The 21,970-nt window shown below is 39.9% G+C and overlaps 1 protein-coding gene and 1 long non-coding RNA gene across 3 annotated transcripts in view; one reads left to right on the plus strand and one right to left on the minus strand.

The window, feature by feature from the left end:
• On the minus strand, window positions 1-16,064 carry slc6a4a (solute carrier family 6 member 4a). 2 transcript variants are annotated; one of them, XM_032545178.1, is made up of 14 exons: window positions 15,869-16,064; window positions 11,067-11,957; window positions 8,987-9,121; window positions 8,366-8,588; window positions 7,380-7,518; window positions 6,691-6,825; window positions 6,487-6,590; window positions 5,720-5,847; window positions 5,519-5,631; window positions 4,622-4,753; window positions 3,653-3,752; window positions 3,389-3,489; window positions 3,114-3,281; window positions 1-1,540 (listed from the first exon to the last, which is right to left on the minus strand). In XM_032545178.1, exons 2-14 carry the CDS (start codon window positions 11,533-11,535, stop codon window positions 1,466-1,468), a joined length of 2,022 nt encoding a protein of 673 aa, XP_032401069.1. In that variant the 5' UTR covers window positions 11,536-11,957; window positions 15,869-16,064; the 3' UTR covers window positions 1-1,465. The 2 variants fall into 2 exon arrangements, with proteins under 2 accessions (XP_032401069.1, XP_032401068.1); XM_032545177.1 differs by lacking the exon at window positions 15,869-16,064 and adding an exon at window positions 13,439-13,625.
• Window positions 9,128-21,970, plus strand: part of LOC116707709 (uncharacterized) — a 14,329-nt gene continuing 1,486 nt past the window's right edge. Inside the window, exons 1-2 of the long non-coding RNA XR_004336556.1 lie at window positions 9,128-9,287; window positions 11,321-11,325. This is a non-coding gene — a long non-coding RNA (uncharacterized LOC116707709). The remainder of the gene's footprint in view (window positions 9,288-11,320; window positions 11,326-21,970) is intronic.

The raw sequence follows: 21,970 nt of genomic DNA on the forward strand, positions 1-21,970 counted from the left end.
TTAATTTCCATATATCTTTATTATTTATTATTTCCCATATATTTATATATTTTCATTCTATACAGATGTTTTATCAGTACAGCCGTGTTTGACATACATAGATCTTACATAGGCTCGAGCGAGAGAAAGAGGGAAGAAGGGGAGAATTACGCTCTTCATGAGATATTTTGGCATTTAACAAGACAACATGAGTTCACATCACTGACACTCACACACACACGCACGCATGCACACGCCTACACACACTCGCGCACCACGACAGGCACACATAAAGTTGCTTCTGACAATCACGCAAGCACTGAACGCACATGCAGCTCCACGTCCATGGAAGGCGGAAGCAGGTCTTCACACGATAAATTACACTAATACCAATTAGGACTAGTAATTACACATGTAGATGTACAGTGCTCCCACAAATTTTATGTCCTGCTCCTGCACACACACGCCCAAAAACACACACACACACACACACGCAGGCAGGCACACATTTTTATTTATTTTTTGGTAGAAAATAAAGAGCTTTAATGCTGATTTTTATTTTATTTTTTCCAGAGTGCGATAATGGTAATGGTATTAGCTCTGACCCAAATTTGGCTTCTACCATTGAGATCAAATGAGGACCTTCCGCAGAGTTTCCCATGATGGTGCAACAGCGGGCGAGGTGAGACAAAGTGACAGCACTGACACATTCAGAAATAAATACATTTATCCCATATTGCCATCTCAGAGGGAACACGATTGGTTTTCCTGTCTGTGATTCATTTTCCTCAGGATGGTATAACAGTCCATCATGCAAACAGACACTCACACACACACACAGGCACGCACTCATGTCACAGTGCTTCACAGTGTAGGGACCTCATTGCAAAAGTCTGCCGGTCGCTCCAGATTCCATCAGATTAACACAGGCTGACAGTCAACACAGCATGACACAACAACAGCTATGAAACAGCAACAGAACAAATCTTGAATATTTGGCTTCAGCAACAGATGTAAAAATACCTGAATTTTGCTACATATTGGGATGGATAACTTTACAGCATTATATGAGACTACAGTCATAAGTAATGAGAATAGAAAGTGGTGTTTGCATGTGACCTGCCCTAATTGAGCAGCATCCCTTGTTTAAGAGTCTGTTTTTAATGTCTACATGACGTCATCATACTTAAAAGTTTACAAAATGTGTTACTTTATCGCTTTTGTGTTTTAAAGAAAGGGACACGAAGCAAAGAGCGTCAAAACTCAGAAGTATGTTTTAAAGTTAACATAAATGTCCTTGAGAACCGAATCCGCATGGAGAACCAAAGCAGGTTTCGGTTCTAGATCTCACTGGGACAGGAAGGAGATGTTTGAAAAGATGCGAGAACGATGAAAGACAGCCCCCTTGCCCTGTAGTTTTTCAGTATGTGCAGAAGAGGGCGCTCCAGGTAATTGGGATTTGAGCCGTCTTGTGCTATGGGTTTGGTCAGATTGCGTTGGTCACAAATAAATCTCTGTGGTTGTCGGTGCTGGGCTGAGGAGTGATGCTTTTCAACAGGCGCTGTGGGGAAGGAAAGACAAACAAGAAAAATAATCAAGAACTCTTTCTGCTGCCGTCACACTGTAACAAAGGCTGCAACTTTGCATTATGTTATTGAGGTCATTTGATACACAACATTAGATTCCCAGGAAAAGAGAGTAGTTTATAACTATATTTTTTCTATTTTTTTTTCTATGTTGTTGAGATACTATTAGCTCTTAAGAGGAGCATATGTAACAATTATCTCTTGCAGTGTATGCAAACAGTTTATCTGTCACTGTTTACATTTTGACTATTGGGTGCACTCAGTCCCAAAACATGATCTAAAGTGGTGAGGGTTCTTCAATGCTATTTTCATCATCCAACTTCATACCGACTTCAACTGGATGGCATTTTGAGAAATGGGAAATTTTTTTATATTTGCACCCTTGTAAGTGATGATGAAGCTGTAAACAATAAACATTGTTGCTTTAGATATTATTAACATTCTTGCCAGGACAGGACAGAAATAAAATTGTGAAGTCACATCTGCCGATGAACAAGTACAAGCTGGTGATAGTAATGCAGCACAACTAGCTGCTGCTGGAAGTAAGAAAGGTGAAAATCTAAAATATGAGTAATTTAACCCAAAATTAAGAGAGATTTTTATAAATAATTTCATTTTCAGTTTTTGTCTTGTGGAAAATAACACTGGTGACCATATCTAGTAGTGTTCATTGTCGCTGTTGCTGTGGACAACACTTAGATTCATGCAGTTTAAAAACAAAAATAAAAGCTTCTGTTGAAATGAGTGGTACGCTTTCTGGTTTTAGAGTTTATAAGACAGTGAAAATGTAAACTATTGTCACTAGTGACGTATGTACAACACTAAGACTAAATTTGCCCATAAACCCTCAAAAATGCCTAATATTACTGACGCTGTTGTTTTAAATCAGTGTTTAATTTAATAATCAGATGCAGAAACAGTTAAACCTGGTCTTACTCGTCTGTCCTCCTGATCTACAAGGTCGCTGCCTTCTTTCCCTCCAACGCGTCTGCACACAAAGCCAAGCTCCTATTTGTTGACTTATGTTGAGCCCTTTGTGTGAGCTGACACCAATGGACAGCAGCCAGAGAACGTCTGTCTGTGAGTCTCTTTGATGTCCCTCTCCCCTCTGTGCACTCTCACAACTCTAAACATGATGTCGATATTAGACATAGAAAATCTGAATAATTGTCTCACGAATACCTCAAATATTAATTTGACTGAATTGAGAAAGGTTATTAATCTTTTTGACTTTATCATCGGCAACATGATAAGCTGTACATCTATGGCATAATGTGAATGAGTGGTTGGGCGCGTGATGCATATGTCTGATCTAGACGCTGCTTTTTCTCTCTAATCCCTGGTCTGCGCTTTCTCCTTTGATCTTGATCTCAAGTCATGTGTTCACAGCAGAGGGAAGACCCTGACAGTGAGCAACGGCTCCTTGTTGCTTGAGTCGTACTGGTTAGTGAAAAGACATTAGTAGAAGATGCATGATGGGATAAGAACTTGCGGACAACGACAAACACAAGAATCAAAAATGATAAATATTGCAAGTTAATTTTGTACCTGTTTGAATGTTCCCTTAGAGTTAAGTAAGTGGTAGACCATATAAGCAGGCACACAAATGAATGAGGACACTCCAATGCAGTAGCCCAAGACAGTTGTCCATGATGGGTATTGGTAGTGGAACAGCTTGACCTCTGGAGGGAACGCCAGGAAACTGATGATGATGAACTGTGTAGGAACAAAATAAACAAAACGAGATACCATATTAAAACCTTTCCGTGAACAGTTTTCTCTGACAAAGGCCTCATGAGGTTCACTAAATGTATAACACTGACCAGAAGGAAGCAGGGACAGATGGCCACCCAGCAAACCCTCCAGAACCCACCGGGATAGAAGCCGAGCATGACCTGGATGTCGTTGCAGAAACGGTTGGTACCTGTAGACATACACAGGCATACAAACCTGTAACCACAAATATCAAGTGTACAGTGCTTTCACTGTAACCAAATTGAAACAGAAATGCAATGTTTGGGAAAGACTTGGTAAAAATATTATCACAAGTATTTTAGTGGATTTCTGTTGTAGCTGGGATCTCTCACCGTAGAACCAGGACACAGCGATGACTTCGAGCAGAACTACAGTGATGACGGCAGGACCTGTAGCGTACTCCTCAAACAGCTTCACCACAAATGCTCCTCCCTGAACGCATCACAAAGAAATTCAGAAATATTAGAGCAGACACCCATAATTATAATTATGAAATCAGGGCGAAAGAAGAAAGACATCATTAACACTGCTGTGATCTAAATACAGCTCATTGGTATTTGCAGCATATTGTGCTAAATAACATGTATCACAGTCATTCATTCTAAGAAAACATGGAGTATAAACATTGTTCTAATATTATCCAATCTTATTTTTTCCATTCTAATCATATAACAAAATAGATGTTGTGTTAAATTAACATTAAAATTATAGCTCTGGTGAGAAAATCTACATGCATCTGGTTATCATGAATGGTTATCATCTGTTATGAATGAATGAAATTGTACAATAAAATTAATCAATTCAAGTCAATTTATTCAAGAAAAAGACTTTGCCTCACAAGTCAGAATTTATTGTGTAAATGTCACGGTAGGAGCAGTATCATGCTGTGGGGCTGCTTTGCTAGTGGTCGTACTGTTGCTTTGCAAAAAGTGGATAGAATATTGGGCAGTTGAATATTAGTTGATCTAAGAGGGCAATGATCCCAAACACATCTATGGCAACTAATTTTGGAGTGGATAGAGAAGACTAAGAATAAATCAAATTGGTTCTAGCAGTCATGGCTGTGCAAGAAAATAGATCAATTTCAATTTTTTTTGTTTTTCTAATTTCCTTACTGGAAAAAAACAAACAAACATTTATCGAAGAGGTGAAGCCTTGTATCATGATACTAATCATCTTCTAACCTTACTAATCAAAACATTGAATTATTAGTGTAACATTACACATGCAGATAGCAACAGATGATAACCTGAATAATTATTTTGGTTTTAAACTGTGGGAAATGTAGGTCAGTAACTTACATATGTGAGAGTGGACAGAGCCCCCAGGTAGCACACACAGACAAGGCCAAGGACAAACCACTCCCGTCTCTTAGCTAGGAAATGAGGGAACTCATCCAGCATGGCGGTAATTACGCCCTCCAAACCTGCAAACTGGAGAGAGGAGGACACACAGGGAGTGAGAAGATTAAATCATAGAAAGATAACTAAGTGGCTTTTGAAGGGAACTGGCAGCACATCAATCTATTTGTGATATTGGTACAAGGGAAGATGAAAACAAATGTCTGCTACACTTCAGATTTTTACTAGTTAGAAAATTGTAAATATTTTTTAACTTCCCTCCCACTTCTCAATTATGTACTACTTTTTGTTGATTTGCTGCAAAAAACCCCCAATAAAAATCATTAAGATTTGTGGTTGTGATGTTAAAAGGGGTATGAAGACTTTTGTAAGGCTCTACATCCAAAGTACAGACTGACTGAATGAGATGAAATTTTAAGCCAGTTCAATGTGAATCTGTATACTCTGACACGTTCTGCAGTAATATCCTCCTGATCCTCCTCATAAAACTCCTGTATCTCAGAGCTGATTCTAAACTGATTATCAGTTCATGATAAGAGCAAGGCGGGTCGCTGGCTCGCCGCCTCAGAGCCAACAAACAAAGGCTCATGGAGATGGGCTGCAGAAAACGGGGATATGAAACTCATATCACATTGTTTTCATTGACTATCATTCAGAAGGGAAGAGAGGACAAAAGATTACCTGAGCCTCTCAAAAGCAAGGGGAAGGAGAACAAGGCAAGCATGAAATCTCTGTTTGGAGTTGGATGAAGCACACAGGAGTTGGGATGATTCAGCAATAGATTGGGTTAAAACAGAAAGGAGAGCAGACCGCTTATAGAGAAATGAGCAGACTGACCGTGCTGTCCAGACCCAACATTATGATCATGAGGAAGAAGATGATGGCAAAGAACGTGGCAGCAGGCATGTTGGCTATGGCTTCAGCATAAATGATGAACAACAAGCTGGGGCCTGAAAGGAGACGTGAGGGTAAATATAAGGAGAGAGTAAACAGCGAGAAAATAAATGCAGAACACCTGTGTGTGGATTGCGATGTTACCTGCGTCCTTCGCCACATCGTCCACATTTTGCTTTCTCATCTCTGCCATGTACCCCAGAACAGTGAAGATGACAAAACCAGACAGGAAGCTGGTGAGGCAGTTCACCGAGCTCGTGACCAGTGCATCTCTAACAGAAAAATAAAAGAACAAAGTTTTAAAAAGAGTTATTATTAGTGAAGAACTGGTAATTTTAGAGGATATGCTACTAAGGCAGCTCTTAAATATGAGCATAATGCTGCCAAAATGCTAAGTTGTTGTTAATGGACAATAGGGAGAGCATAATTAAGCTTTTCCGCATTTAACATTTTATCCTAGTATAGAAAGGTAGTCAATTTCTGCCCGGTAGTGGATGAGTTGCACAGTACATGTGACAACAACATCCTGTATTTTCATGTGTAGATCAGGGAGTTGGGTTGCACTGCAGAAGCCTTTTCCCTCAAAGCAAAACCTCCAGGCCTGGATAAGGTCTCCCAAACCTTTGTAGAAGAATTTTTATGGTCTGTGACTAAAAAACACCAAAAATGACTGAATGCTGGAACTGAATACAAAAATCCATCCAAAAAGTATTAGTGTAAGGTTTTAACATACTTATGCAATCAGTTCACTGCAATGAGTTTTTTCTTTTTATTTGATTTATTTTACAGAAGCAGAATCGTTTCTTTTTCAGTGATAAAATTTCCCCTTCTTGTGTCATGTAAACTACACATTGTAACAGAGGTGCGTTTACTTTGGCGAGCCTATGTAAACTCTGAATTTTGGTTCTTACTTGTAGCAGTTGTTGTGAAAAGGGTTGTAGCTGGCGAAGGCGAGCAGCACACCAAAGCCAGGACCCAAGGAGAAGAAGATCTGAGCTGCCGCATCGATCCATACCTTTTGAAGAAATTAAAAAGTAAGTCATGCTGATTAATGGAGAGTCAGAAAAAAGGCACTCCAAGTTTGACGAGAACTCGGAATAGAAAATCCAGCTGACCGTCGTGCTAAGCAGCTTCTCCCAATCGGGTTTGAGATAGAAGACGACGCCCCTCCACGCCCCTGGCAGCGTGGCCCCTCGGATGAGAAGGACCAGGAGAACCAGATAGGGAAATGTTGCAGTCACCCATACTACCTAACGTGTACAGGAAGTAACAAAATAGACAGATCAACCTCCATCTGTTCATACTCAGGAATTACTTTCATAGCAGTGTAAATACTGAAAACAAAGGAATTTCTTTCTCTATAAAACTGCTGTTATGTGTTTGTAGATTGTGATCACTTACTACACTATATAAGGTAGACTCATCAGGAGTAATAAAAAAACAATGGTACACTCTAAATTAAATTAAGCTTAATTGAATTAGATACACTTTTTTTTTATTATCAACAAATAATAAATAGGGATTAGAGTAATGGCTACAAGGAAAATCAAGTCCATACAACTTCAGATGAACCTTATTCTAATGCCAACACTTCATGTGATTATTTCTCAAAATTTAAGGCTAAACTTGTTGACTTTACTGCAACACGTTGGGCTCGCTTTCAACAGACTGATGATGGATGATGACAAGGGTAACGTGATAACACGAGTTTCCACGTTCTCTCTGCCTCTTTCTCCATCCACACATGCATCCATCGACTCTAACTGACAACCCCATCAGCCACGCAGGCGCCCCCGTCCGTTACCTTTCCAGACGTCTTGACTCCCTTCCAGATGCTGAAGTAGACGATGGTGAAGATGAAGAGCAAGCAGAGGGCCAGCTGCCAGCTGATGGATCCCAGCTGGTGCAGACCTGGGGACAGGTGGACCTGGAGCACGTGGCGCCTGGCAAGAAGTCGCAAAAGATGGGAGAACTTGTGAGCTAGGAGGAAGGAAGCTGAGAGGAAAAACAACTGTGAGGACAGGGATTCTTGGAACTCTGACAACAGGTTTGAAGAGAGAAAATGTGATAGAGAAAGTACAATAAGACTGTACAAAAGGTCACCATTTAGGACAGAAAGTGGAAACATATATTATTAATCAAATATGGATGGCTAGAAAAAGTAACTCAATGAGTACAGAGTTCATCTGAGTGCACAGTAGACTGCCTTGGCAGTCTCAAACCCTTCATGTCAAGAAGCCAAGGAGAAAAAAAGTGCTTCGTGGAAAAAAAAAGAGTTTGAAATTAACTGTAAGGTTGACATCCGGTCACAGGTTAAGCTCACAGAACTTGGATGATAATGCAGCTGTGGGATTTAAGCTGAAAACAGGAAATTCTGGCGCCAGACGGAGTTCAGGAATTTGTTTCTTTGAAACGCGCATTAGGAGAAGTCAGCCGTGAACGAAGACTGAGTTTCCCTCGATGGAAGGCCTCGGAGGCGGTGCAGCAAGAGTCTGATAAGACTGAGGAGATTCACAGCAGAGACATCGACAAAACCTTTTTCTGAATGAAACATTTGGGGGGGAATAAAACCCTGACTTGAAGTAATCATCATTATACCAGCTGAAATGCTGTTAGCATCCTCCTGCAAGGTAGAGGGAATTGAATTCTTTTTTCTTCAATGCTTGTAATGTTATCAGAACTCCTAAACACCAAAACAGACCACTGCCATCACTTTTCAGGACGCCATTCTTGATGCTTGGCTCTCTCTCTCTCTCTGCACGTCTCAACATCTGACTTACATGCACTTACGTATAGAACTCCTCGGCGGGGGACGTGGACGAGTTGGACCAGGACACATTGTGGTCCGAGGACAAGTAGTGGTTGCAGTTGGCCGTGTTCCAGCTGTTGGTGCAGGTGGTCCAAGGCAGGGTGGGTCGAAAAGATGACAGTAGGTAGTAGAGGGCCCAGGCCATGATGGTATTGTAGTAGAAGGCGATGTAAAGGGCTATGATGCAGATGGCAAAGCCAATTCCTGAGTGAGTGGAGAAAAATGTTTTTAGAAGAGATCATAAGGTAAAAAAAAAAGTGTTTAATTAGGTGACAGCAGTCAATCAAAGTCCATCCAAAGAGATGAGTGTGTGCAAACTTATTCTAGTCCGTGTTTGGTTATCAGGGTGGCATTTCCAAACAACACAAATTTACATACCATCTTGTTTCTAAGCACTTGGCATTTGGCATGAAAATGTGACAATTTCCATAACAGAGAGTTGGTACATCTATCAAGAAATACAAGGAACCAAGGGATTAAACCGAAGGGGGGCAAAGAGGTTAAACGGGCTGTCCGTCACACCCTCACCGTTCTTCGTGTTCACTCTACAAGCTCTTCATGTCAGAGTGGTTTGCTACCTGCAACTCTGTGCCTTCAGTTACCTTTAAAGATGGGGCAGATGTGTTTCCAGATGGAGATGCAGCCGCTGCGGTGGAACTGGCCTAGCGCTAGCTCCATGTAGAAGAGAGGTACTCCTCCAAACACAGCCATCAACAGGTAGGGCAGCAAAAAGGCACCTGGAGGGAAGAAAAGACACGGAGGAGGAATAGATGCGGAAACCAAAAAAAAGTAGCAGATAAGCAATTATTTCACTATTTGTTTCTCTCAAATACCATCTCTTAATTCAGCGAAACCACAGCCAAGGGAACGGGCTTGGCAGAATCAGCGGGGAAAGAAGACCCTGTCTGTTAGAAGAACCTAATGAATAAGGTTCTTCTAACATTTTTTTCCTCTAAAATGTTAGAAGAATATTTAACAAAAAAAATCACTGTTGATTTCCTCAGCTGTGTTAGCTTAATTGGCCGCTACAAGTTACCCTTAGGTCTGAGTGTGTGTGTCCATAATTGTTCTGTTTGTCTCTGCATTGCCCTATGATGGACTGGTAAACTGTGAAGGCTGTACTTTGCCCTGCTGGCTACAGGCATTACATTAAGTTAGACTTTTCTAACTTAATGTTAGGATGACTAAGGATATTTCCATTTACAAAACATCAAAAATAAAAAATTATTTCTTGAAGAATTTGTTTGAACTTTCTTCAAAGTCAGAGGTGGATCACAGACTTTCTTTAAAGGCAATGGTCAAAACTGTGGCTCAGGTCAAGCAGTTATTTTGCAAACGGAGGGTTGTTGGTTAATTTCTTTCTTCCCCCTCTCATTTGGCAAGGCACATTTGCTAGCAGTGCCTTTAAGCTATATGAAAGCCATCATAGGGTTTTATTGTTAGCAGTTAACGTGGCATCTTATGTTGTACCCAACAGTGAAGCAGTGTTTTGGCAATCCACAGTTCTCATTATGGCATGATTTCTTGAATATATCCACACAGTCATACCAAGAGGTGCGTCCTTAAAATAATTTAAGTTTCCCCTTCATTTAACTATATGGTATGAATTTGGCTATAGGAAGTTTCCAAAGCTATATGATCATCATCTGGATCTTCCCAAATTGTTTAAAGGCCTAGTAGTGCTAGTGCATATAAGCTACTGACTTAGAACAATTAGAGAGATAATTTTGTTACTTTGTTCAGACATTTAACAACATATAACAGTAACGTTGGTAATATTAACAGGCTTAATTAGTTTGATTTCATGTCAGATAACAAGAAAAAAAAAGGTTTCTTGTCTTCTTTGGCATAAGCTGTATCAACTGTTCACTTTTCTAAATAAATAAATTATAAATACTGGGATTTGGTAATACAAAGAAATTTCAAAAGTAAAAAAAAATAAAAAATATTACGGGGCCAAGCACAGTGCAGAGAAGAGGCACATTAGATGTTTGGACAGATCTAACGCCGCCTTCCCTGCTATCTGATCATAAACTTAGTTTGTGCAACAGGGCGGAGCGTACTTTCATGCACAGAGCCTCTTTGTGACATGAAAGAGAAGATAAGGGGTTGATTGAGCAGCTGCCTGGAAGACAGGTTATTAAGCATGGAGAGGCACTGAAACTCGGGGCGCGCTCATAAAAAGCACAATTAATACTGTTGCCTCTATCAAGTGTCTCCCGGTCTCGATCTCTTACCTCGCTGGTGGCACGCACATATGCATGGAACACAGGAAATTACAAAGATTTTATTATTGCAAATTCAATAAAAAGGGAGGCCTCGTTTGGTGCTAGGTGTAGATGGTGAAGCAGAGAGCAAGTTAGGTAACACGGGTTTTGTGGAAGCACAAACTTACCTTTGTTGTTCCTGAGATTTGGCACAAAACAAGTTACTCATGAACAACTAAGCATATGACGCTCTTTTTTCTCTTTTTTGTACCATTTATGTGAAAAAAATGTTGCCAATGAAAAACTGCCCATTCATTAATCTGACCTAGAGGTTTTCTGTGGTGCTGTCTACATTCCATTATGAAGTCGTTCACCTTTTACATGGAAGCTTAAATGCTTCCCTCTTCCTTTCACTTCACAACTAACCCTCCTACCTGACCTTTATTCATCTTCCAAACATCTCTTGAAATCTCACCTCCTCCATTCTGGTAGCAGATGTATGGGAATCGCCAGACGTTTCCGAGATCCACAGCATAGCCGATCACAGACAACAGAAAGTCCATCTTCTTGCTCCAGGTCTCTCTGGGCCTCTCTAAGCTGGTCTGCTGGACCACCAGAGTTCTCAGACCTCCTAGCGGCCCCGTTAACCCAGTTCCCCCTGTGGGCCCGGGCGCTGCCCCTGCAGCCGATCCCGGTGCCGATCCCTCTCTGGGGCTCTGAGGGGTGGAGGTTGTGTAGCCATTGGACACCTGCTGACCGGAACCAGAGGTCAAGCTCTTTGGTCCTCTATCTCCGAGACCATCAGCCAGAACCAATCTACCATTTTCCTGTTGTGTCTCCTCCTCTTGCCCCTCTATTTCCTCTCTCCCTTTGTCCAGCTCTCCCCCGTTCTCCTCTTTGTCCATTGTTGACATGCTAGTCATCATCATATCCTTTGTCTCCATTGGGCTGTGTTGGTGTAGATGTTGGCAAAGCAGTTAGGGGTGGAGAGAGCTTCTCAGTGACGATGAAGGGAATCTGGCGCTGTTGGCTGATACGGTGCCCATGAGGGGGCCAGAAGGATAAGGGGAGCTAGGGAAGGGTGTGGAGACAGTGTGGGACAGTTCTGTGGGGAATAAAATCTGTCCTTTTGGGACAGGTAAAAGATAAACGGAAAAGAGGAAGGATGCTAAATGATAGAAATGAGGGCAGATGGACGTGTATGAGACAATTGAATGTTGGAGCGTCTGTTGAGCAAGAGAGGCAAAGAAGGGTGTTCAAGATGAGAAATTGGCTTGAGGAGAATGTAGGGAAGGCAAAAGTTGCAACAATCTTGGCTCTTCTCCACAAATAGCTCGTCTTCTGAGACACTTGGCAGTAGGGCAAACTGCAACACACAGACAGAAAACAAAATCATTCAAAACAGAAAGTTTATCTGCATCATTCAATCCTCAGCAAACTTTGAAATGAAGTTTTCTATCCGTCAGGATATAACTGAAAAATGCTTGTACAGTACATCTGTCTATCCACACATATTCCTTGTCAGCCAACAGCTCCGTTGGTGCATAATGGATATTCGGAAAGAGATGGGGTGGACTTTCGGCAGCATGCCAGCTCATCATAGTAATCATATGAAGAATAAAGTTTTTGTCACACCGTTTTAGTATTTGCTTGGTCCTAAAAACACAAACTGAGGAGGATTGTGTTTTGACAAGTCAATTTACCCACCGTTGTGCTTTCTTCATAGTTTCATGTAAGATGTCAGTTGCACAACTATTTTTAGCATTCTTGTAATTAAAGGTGTGTCATAGAGAAAGCATGGAGAATATAGCCTCTGCACCATTTCTGACACAGCATAACAAAAACAAACTAGGAAATGCAATTCTTGGAAAACACATCATACAGTTTTTTAAACTTCACCGCATGTTAGATCCACAGGAAAAACCACCTGAAGTGCACTTTAGATATAGACAAAATGATTGACATTATTATGTGTTACTACTGACTGGTATTATTAAACTCAAAATAAAAATAGCTATTTTATTTGATAAATAGCTACTTTAAAAAGTAGTTGGAAAAAAATAACTTTTAACTGTTAAAATAAAAAGACAAGAAGACATTGTGTACAAAACTGTGTTCAAACAAAGTTATATTTTTACCTGACTAAGTTGATCATTTTGCAAATGTAACTTTTAACACACGTTTTAGTGTCTTTTCCACTCTGAATAAGATTGCTCAATTTGTAATGGAACAAAATAATATCTATATTCATTTTTATTTAAAGCACAAGAAGTTAGAGGGTAAAAATATAGTTTTTTAGAGATTGAATATGCAAATGACAATTTACATAATAAACTATTTTAGTTTACAATCAAGATTTACTGGCTCATTCGTAATAGAAAAAATATTTTAAAAAGCTATTTCAGAAAAAATTTAAACTGCCATTGCCAACTAAGCAACTAAGAGACAGACTAAGAAACATGTATCCCATATCTCATGAATTATTAAATAAATAAATAAACAGCATGCATAATTTATACAGGTATTAAATGTGTTTTTTCCAGTTTTAACAGCAGAAAAATCCTTCCAACACAGTTTCTTATGGTTAGTAAAGCAACAGTTTCTTATGGTTATTTAAATAAAAATATTTAAGTATTTTTATTTAAATACGTAAATAAAATATGCGAGTAAACATTCCAAGACAATACAGAAATCCCATAGTGAACTGCACCGTTTCTGAATCGTCCAATATCTCATCCTAACCCTACACTAGACATTCTTTCAAACACTTCACCCTAAATGGCAAATATACAAAAAAAAGTTTAAAACACAAAAACTGTTTCACCTTGACTGAGATGCATACTTTACCTTAAGATGGAAACAGAAGAAGAGGAAAGGACCTGTAGAAAAAAGTAGTAAAGTGCAAAGAGCAGCAGCAACAACTTCTACTTAAAACTTAAAGAATCCTGAGGTACGGCAAAAACTTGCCAGAGAAACAGCCTCACTTGCTCATCAGGACGTCGTGTTTGCCCATTGAGCTCTCCTGCCTCTCTCATTTCTCCCTCCCTCCCGCTCCCTCCCTTGTTGCCCCTCTCTCACTGGCTTGGAACACACACTCACACTCACACACACACACGCATGCTTTATACAGAGACCCGCAGCAGCTTAGACATATGCGTAGATGGATGGATGGATGCATGGATGCACGCACTCAGACAATGCAGGAGCGTGCTGCAGGCACAGACCTGCACATCACAGTATCAGATGCTTGGATTGATGGAGTAATGAGACAAACAGAAGCCATGAAGTGTGGCGTGGCTCTGACACGGTACGGTCATGGCAGAGCTCACATTAAAGCACAGAGTCTCACAGTGCAGACAGGGGAAGCCCAAACCTCAAGGAGATGTTTGGCAATGTTCAGGGCGCTGCAGACAGAGAGACACTAGACACCAGCCCTACTCTGGAGACCCTACCCTCTGTTTTTCCCCTTCATGTTTTTCCTTTTTTCCCTGTTCCCACCTGTTATACTTTGATCTCTATTCCTACTTTTTTTCTCATCCACTTTACATTTACTGACGCACACCTGCTCTTCGGACGTGAAACTTTTTTTATTATTATTTCGAGCCTTTTGGACAATGTTTTAATTCCATTGTTATTTTTTTCATTTAAAAATGACTTCATCATAAGTGCATTTTTGGAATAAACTAACCCAAATAAAATCAAAGTCTGCATCTTCCAACTAATTTAAAAATATAGTCTGAGGTTTTCTTCCAGGAATTATGGTTCGAACCGTATTTGGTGCAAGGCGGTGGGAAGACGCACCATGGCTGACTAAATCCTCCCCCCCATACTTGTTCTCCATAACTGCACTCCTCCAGGTTATTGCTGGAAATTGAGAAGTTTTCTTCTACTTGAGTAACAGCTTGAAAATTATGACTGTAATCCAGAGAAGCTTTGGAATGTTTTGTGTGTGGGATCAGCAATCAGTAGCGATTCAGTGGCTTGCAAATGTATCCGTAACTTTTTGTCGCTATGTTGCAACCACACACTTTATCTTGTTGCTACTTCATGTGATGGACCAACACAATGTGTTACGCAATTGTGACATGGAAAGATGATAAATTATACCTCAAGGAATGTCAGTACTTTGTAGAACCATCATTTGATGTAATTGCAGCTGAAAGACACAACAACCTGAATGACTCTAGTTTCTGCTTTTAAATACTGACAAGAAAGAAGTTGCTTTCTTTGGAGCAAAACCTCTGAAAGCGAGTAATAAAGTACAAAAACTTTGCTGTTAATTTTGATCAGGACATGTCATTCAAATCTCATGTCACATTTTAAGGAAAAAAAAAACAACATATCCAAGCACCATTAAGGTGGAAGCCCCTCAGCCAGATTTACTAATATACATGATATCCAATACAATTGAGCAGATGACATGCAGATGCCCCTCAGAGTGCCAGCATTGCTACATCTGCCTGCAGATTCCCAAGCATCTCCTTCATACCAAAGGACAGAGGGTGAGACAATCAGTCTGATTCAATTAGCAGCTGCAGAAAACATCACTTCCAGGGCCATAAACTTCAGTGCGTTAGCAGAGGCAAAGTTCATTCTGTGAATGTTCACAAGCAATAAAACAAAGACATAACACGACTCGACCAACACAAACATTGCATCCATACTGAGAGTAAATCATATGCCTGGGGATTCTATGTAGTGTTTACGGTTCTCTTGAATCCATTTTGTTGCCCTTGATTTTATTTAGGGCTCTTACAGTAAATTCAGATTGATACCTATGTAAACAACTTCTATTATTATACTTTTTCAATTACTTGCTATTTTTGTGCTGGTCAATCAAATAAAATACACTTACAGTAAAAGTCACTGTTTCTTGAAGGACCGCCCCTATGAACAAGACAATACCACTGTTTTGGGCCCTCAGTTTCCAATAAAGGGTGGAGGTCATAACATGATTAATGGGAGAGGAGAGAAAGAAAAGCTGCTTTATTTTTATTTCTGTGAAATATTCACTGCTTCTTTACTCTGAGCTTCGGTTCTTTAAGCAAAACCATGTGGGGATTGTGTCTTTATTAAAAAGCTTAGCCACTTATGGACATGATGAGGATCCCAACTATTTCAGCACAAGTTGAACCCAAAGCTTTTTTTCTAATAAAATCCTTTTCTGAGTTTCCTTAGAAATTGAAATAAATGTCATGAAGGTAAATGTAAAACATTTCCATCTGGACTGCGATATAATCTATGGAAAGCTCAAGGACATGAAAGCCGACACTTTACCAAACACAGCTTCTGCTCTCAGGGTTCAGGCTGTCACGCATGTCCATGTTGCATAAACGACTTCAGGTCTGCAATCACACGGTGGGACTGAGGGAATGGTCGCTGGTGAAATGTTTAATGAGTGCCCGAGTAGAAAGTATTTCCTCTAAAATCCCGACCAGATCTCAGTTGGTGCCTGTTCCATGTTTCTGTGGTGTGACAACAAATGAAAACTTTATTAAACACATAACGCCCTGCAGGGCGGACTGCAGACGTAAGGAGAGGGTGTGGAAAGATAACGCTCTTATCACACTCCGCTTCGACAAGTCCCAGGGACTTTCCTGAAAAAATGTCTGGACTTCAGACAAACGCACACTTTTCAGCACTGTGAGCCAACTTTCCCCTTTTCTGTTTGATTTGGATCTAATAATGAAAGCATGACTTATCAAAGATTGCCTCTAATCTGACAGTCAGTACATTTATCTTAAACATGATTTCCTTTAATTTTAGTAATTATTTTTGGGAGGAGAAAAAAAATCTCATTGGCACCCCTAACGATTCTGATGAAATAAATCGAAGCATTTTATGAATTTTAACTTTATCTTCTTAAATTGACTGGAACATTTCATTCGTATTCCATGACCCATACCATTCCATACCTGGGTTGGAAATATGACATGACTCAGTTGCCAAAGTCTTTCAGCTACACTTTTAAATTGGGACAGACATGAGAAAATATCATTCAGGTTAAGCAGAGGTGTGTTAACCTCTAGTAGTCATCAGTGCAAGACTGAAAGAATTCAGGTACGCAGCAAAAATGTTTTGAAAATGGCTATGCAAATGGTGACTGTTTTGTCTTTTGGATGCATGACAAGAGAAACCCTCTCTGTCCTTCTGTCACAAATGCAGACATGTGGACTAACGTCTATTCTACTGGGCATAGAACAGACAGCATCCGTGGCCTGATGAGACTAAGACTGCAACAAAGACTCTTAAGTTGTAATAAAACATAGCACAAACATATGTAAAGGCACCTGTTACCCACCATTAAGAAAAGTGGAGGATATATAATACTGTGGGTTTGTTTTTTCCTGGAAATGGCTTCATTAGTTATTTGAAATACCAGAGCATTTTTGCTAAAAATCTGCTAGAGTCTTCTCGAAAACCGGAAAAAACTCAGTTCTTCGACACAAATACAAAATGAACCTTCTTCTTGTGGTAATCTCAGATTAAATCCTGTAAAAAAGCTGGAGAAAAGACAACATCAAAGAAAACCCAGAACTCTGGATGAATGGTCAAACAAACCCTGATATGTAATTGCTTTTCTATGTGGGGTCTGTACAAAGTACTTAAAACAGGCCATGCGATAGGTGTGGCTCCGGGATTTTGATTTTTCAACATTTTTACCTGAAGCTTTGACCATTTGAGTAAAAGATGAAGTAAGTTCGAAGCTTTTAAAACTGCTTTTCTTCATTGCATCTAGCTGACATTTCTGGCTTTATGAAGGAGTGATAAACTAATATGTGTCATTAAATCAACTTGTCAGACTTGATTATCTATGTTGAACGTCTACCATTAAAAATTATGTCTGAGGAGCTCTGTTTATGTGTGGCAAAGCTGCTGAAATGTAAAATATTTCAGTACACAAACACACACACACACACGCCCACACGCCTGTACAAGCTGAACGCACAAATACATGAAAGACAAAACGTCTTCCGAACCCTAATAATTAAAATCCTTGTTTTCTTCTATAACATCCTGTGCCTTCTTGACATCATACAATTCCAAGCTAGGGCCAATTGTAAAATAAACAACTAACGATGGGATGAGAGGAGAAAACTATGGTTGAGAGTCTGAAAGGCAGCGCTGCCACCACATCTGCACAAACATCGCTTAACAAGCCAAAGGAACTGGTAGTACTTTATGAGGAAACTACTCCCAGAGGAAAAGAAAAACAGGTTTTTTGTACATTCTGTATTGAAAAGGCCTGATAAGCAGATGTGAAAACACATTTTCGGTGGCAAGCGGAGTTCACAGCATCCTGCCCTGAAGCAGAGATTAATTCTCTTGACGGTGTAGTTGCACGAGAAGTTAGGTAATATAGGAAATGCACAATATGGCCTTTGGCCTTTATTATAACAAAATTGTCTGAAATCTTTCTCCTTTTCATTATCAATTCTTGCACAGCTTCCAAAAACATTCTTGTAAGACATGAATTCATTTGTCCCTCTGACCTCTTCAGTGTGTGAGCTTAAATGTCAGACTGAAATTCAAATCAATGAATAAAGCTGCCAGGAGTAATCTAGAGGCTCAGAGATGATACAGAAAAATAATCAGAATAAATATAAGTCAAGCACAATGAAATTATGCATCCAGAGAGCAATTTCAATGATGAGATTTTGTTTTGTGTCCTCAGTTCTAATCAAAACAAAGAAATAAAGGACTTTTTTTTTTTTAATGCCAAGGAACAGCAGAATGGTCATCTGAGCAAATCAGAACAATTAAAGATGTAAATCTCAAGTTATTACATGCAGGTTTCTGTGCTCACCACAGTACTGAGATTGCCCTTATCAAGGTGTTCAATGACATTCACATAAATACAGACTGTGGAAGAATCACAGTGCTGGTTCTGTTGGACCTCAGCGCAGAATTTGACATGGTTGACAATGATATATTGTTGAAGCAACTGGAGAGCTGGGTCACTGCTTGACTGGTTCTAATCTTAACTAGAGAACAAGGATTTCTTTGTGTTAATAAATAACTTCTCATCGGAGCGGAGACAATTCACACGTGGGGCACTGCAAGGGTCAATCCTGGGGCTCCTCCTCTTTAATATATACAAGCTCCCGCTAGCTCAGGCTATAATAAGTAATAAGATTAGTTATCATAACTGCACAGATGATACACAGCACTGAACAGAGGCTTAGAAAAAAAATCAATGCATGGATGTGCCATAATCTTCTCTACTTGGACAGAAACAAAACTAAAGTAATTATCTTTGTACCTAAAGAGGAATGATTAAGAGTCAGTTCACAGATTAGGTTATTATAGCCAGAAACTAGTGATCAGACACTTACTTTTTAAGTCGCTATACTTAAAGTTATTAAAACTGGGAACATGAAGACCTTTAATCCCTGTGAATCTGAAGTTACACACAAATATTGAATATTCCAGTTATAAATTCTAAGGCAGAATGAGTTCTCTTTACTCATTTTGCCACATATCTTAAAAGATAAGACCCAGTGTCTTACCGGGTGTGTACTGATGAAGCAGCTAATTGGCTGATTTATCTGTGATAAGTAGGTGAGACTATTTTTGTTGAAAAAAGTAGAAAAACATAATAATATATGACATAAAAATATAAAGTGGTGGCTTTGAAAACTGACAAGTAATGTTATAGTTGTTTTCAAATATTGAAATTTAATTTTCCGTAAGGTGCCAAGACTAAGAGCTTAGAGCAGTATTGTGACTGTTAGAGCTGGAGTGACCATAAACCCTAACCCTATTATTCGCATGAGACACAATATTTGCTTGCAAATTGCTGCCATATTCTTTTCCCGCTCTAAGTAGATCATAACACCCCGGTGACCTCAGGTTGACATTTCCATTCTAGCAAGATTCCTGAGGTAAAAATCTCAAGCATTGAGCTACAGAGAATTCACTTTGAAAAGCGGCAGAGGCCCAGCCTGGGGGAGGTTGAAAGGTTATGACCGCCGTTTTGTTAATTATGACAGGAGTTCCTTAGAAGATGAACAGCTTAATGCCCAGAAATTGCATTTTCAACAGAACATGAAGACCCCGCAACCCCTCAGGCAGAGCCGGATCTTAAGAGTGTGAAACGTAACCTCGCTCTAATCGTTCAGATTAGCTAAAAACAAATACTTAAGTTTTAAAACCTATAAACCCTTTAGAAAAAACACATCCAGATAAAATTTATATTTTAAATAACAAGTTTTATGTTGTGAGTTCAGATGTAGTTTTAAAAGAAGACCGAATTTAAAAACAACATATCAGGTCCAAGCAACAAATTTCAAGTTTACAACTGGTAATGGTGAACCTGCTTCTAATGAGTCCAGTCAGGGTGACTGTGAAGTCTTACCTTAGTATTTTTAGCAGGGCAGTCTGCGTTGTCCATGGAGTGTCTGGTCATCCAGAGCCCAAGACGTCGCCTATCAGCGTGGACTAAACCCAATCACACAAATCCCACATGCCTGGGCTTACAGCAGGCCGTATTTTGCTCGGTCGGGCTTACCACGCAAACACACATTCTAAAGCATGCGCCTTCTCGTGCATACACACACTCCCACACAGAGCTTTAAAACAAGATCCTTGCCCCTAATCCAGGACGGCTTGACACATATTTACAAATATACACAAAAGGTGTAGGGAAAACATCAGTATGAACATAGCAGAGGTAATTAAATCAGAAAAATGTGAGATATGATGTAAACTGCAGAAAGCTTTTTGAACTCTGAGACAGTCTGTGCCCTGGTCAAAGTAACCCATTTCCAACCACCTGCAACCCTCAGAGCCAAGTGGCTTCCTGCCAGGTACAGTAGCATAGTGGAATAAACTTAGCCTTCATTTGGTGTGTGTGTGAATTAGAAGCAGAGAGAAGGGGTAGAGGGAACACCATTAGGGGCTAAAACAGAAAACACAGTAACCGTGAGGGTGACACTTAAATCACCAAGCCCTCTTTGTGTTGTAGCTGCACTCGGGTGTTGACCGTCATTCCAATCAGCATCAGCCGACGCACTAGGTTAATCCTCGTCACTGCAGACACAAACAACAAAGAGGAGGCAGCAAAGAAAAAGAGAAATTGGCAGACAGCTACGAGGCCTGTTGTGTAGCGACTGGTCCTGTATGGTTCAGTGATGGGCTAATTCTTCTTGTCAGACACAAATAGCTGCTAATTTGAAACCATCATAAGACTCATTTTTGACGTCAGAACTCGTAAGTCCGGTTGCATGGGTTCGTAAGTTCACAGCAGGGCTTTGCTCTGCGTCCTGCACCTATAAATGTAACAACCACCAGTCCCATTGGACTGCATTCACAAACCCCATGAAACACTAGTCTCATAAATTGCAAACACACATATAGTTACTGTCAAAGGAGATGGCAAGGTTTAGTGGCTGTTAAAAGTGTACACATTCCGGTCATTTTTCCAGGCTTTTGAGAGGTAAAAACTAAAATCATGAAATAATTTCAGAAGGTTACACTGGTTAAACGTGTAAATGCTAAAGTTGCAAACAGCTTGTTTAATGAGCGTGCACACACACACACAAAAAAAACTTTACCTTATGCATCTTTTTTTTCTACACACCTAAATTAATTATGATACATCTGATTAATTATACATTTTACCTGTCTTTTCAGGCTATGTGTTTACTGGCATCCTTTAGCCAAAGCCATAGTTGTCAGAGAAAAAACAAAGGATCAAATGGATCTCGATGCACAACAGTATCATACTTGTAGATAAAATCTTTACATGCTTAAATTTTTTTATGTCAAATCTTTTAACAGAGGTAGCTAAATTACAGTTAAAAAGGAAGGATACTTCAAAACAAATGTTTTTCACTTGGTGAAAAGCTCTCAACTCTCCGGTGTTTTGAACAGGCACTAGGGAAGCCGCCTCACCACAAGTGCGTCCTGGGTTCACAGTCAGGTTGGGACTTTTCTGTGTGGAGCTTGTATGTTTTCCCATTGCATGCAGGAGTTCCCCCCTGGTAATTAGGCAGTTCAAAACCTGGATGCTTGGCTAACTGGAGGTTCTATTTTCCCCATTGTTATGTGCATGCATGGATGTTTAACTTTGTATCCCAGTGAGATTAACATGCATAAGAGATGTTTCAACTTTTAGCCAGAACAGCTTAATTGCTGTGTCCCTCACTCCATTTCCTATAGTAAGCCAAATCTGAATTCTTGATTGTAATGAATGAACCACGTATAACATGCAAATGTCCATACCTCATTGGCCTACACCACAGGAAGAAGTTAGTAATTTAATGGCTTAAATCTAATGCCATAACATTCCTGATGTTTACTATACAGAGCATAGAACACGAGCTCAATTCACCAAGATGAAAAACAAACAGTGCAGACTCCATGTGTATGTTCATT

This window comes from Xiphophorus hellerii, chromosome 18, assembly GCF_003331165.1.
Source record: "Xiphophorus hellerii strain 12219 chromosome 18, Xiphophorus_hellerii-4.1, whole genome shotgun sequence".
Classification (NCBI taxonomy): Eukaryota; Metazoa; Chordata; class Actinopteri; order Cyprinodontiformes; family Poeciliidae; genus Xiphophorus; species Xiphophorus hellerii.

What these genes read in the sequence shown, in the direction of transcription:
- slc6a4a (XM_032545178.1), bottom strand. Translation starts at nt 11,535, where the DNA reads ATGGAGACAAAGGATATGATGATGACTAGCATGTCAACAATGGACAAA. An exon ending in TTTCACAACAACTGCTACAA is followed by an intron (nt 5,848 to 6,486) that starts GTAAGAACCAAA and finishes TTTTTCTGTTAG; the next exon opens with AGATGCACTGGTCACGAGCT. An exon ending in CGCTGTGTCCTGGTTCTACG is followed by an intron (nt 3,490 to 3,652) that starts GTGAGAGATCCC and finishes GTATGTCTACAG; the next exon opens with GTACCAACCGTTTCTGCAAC.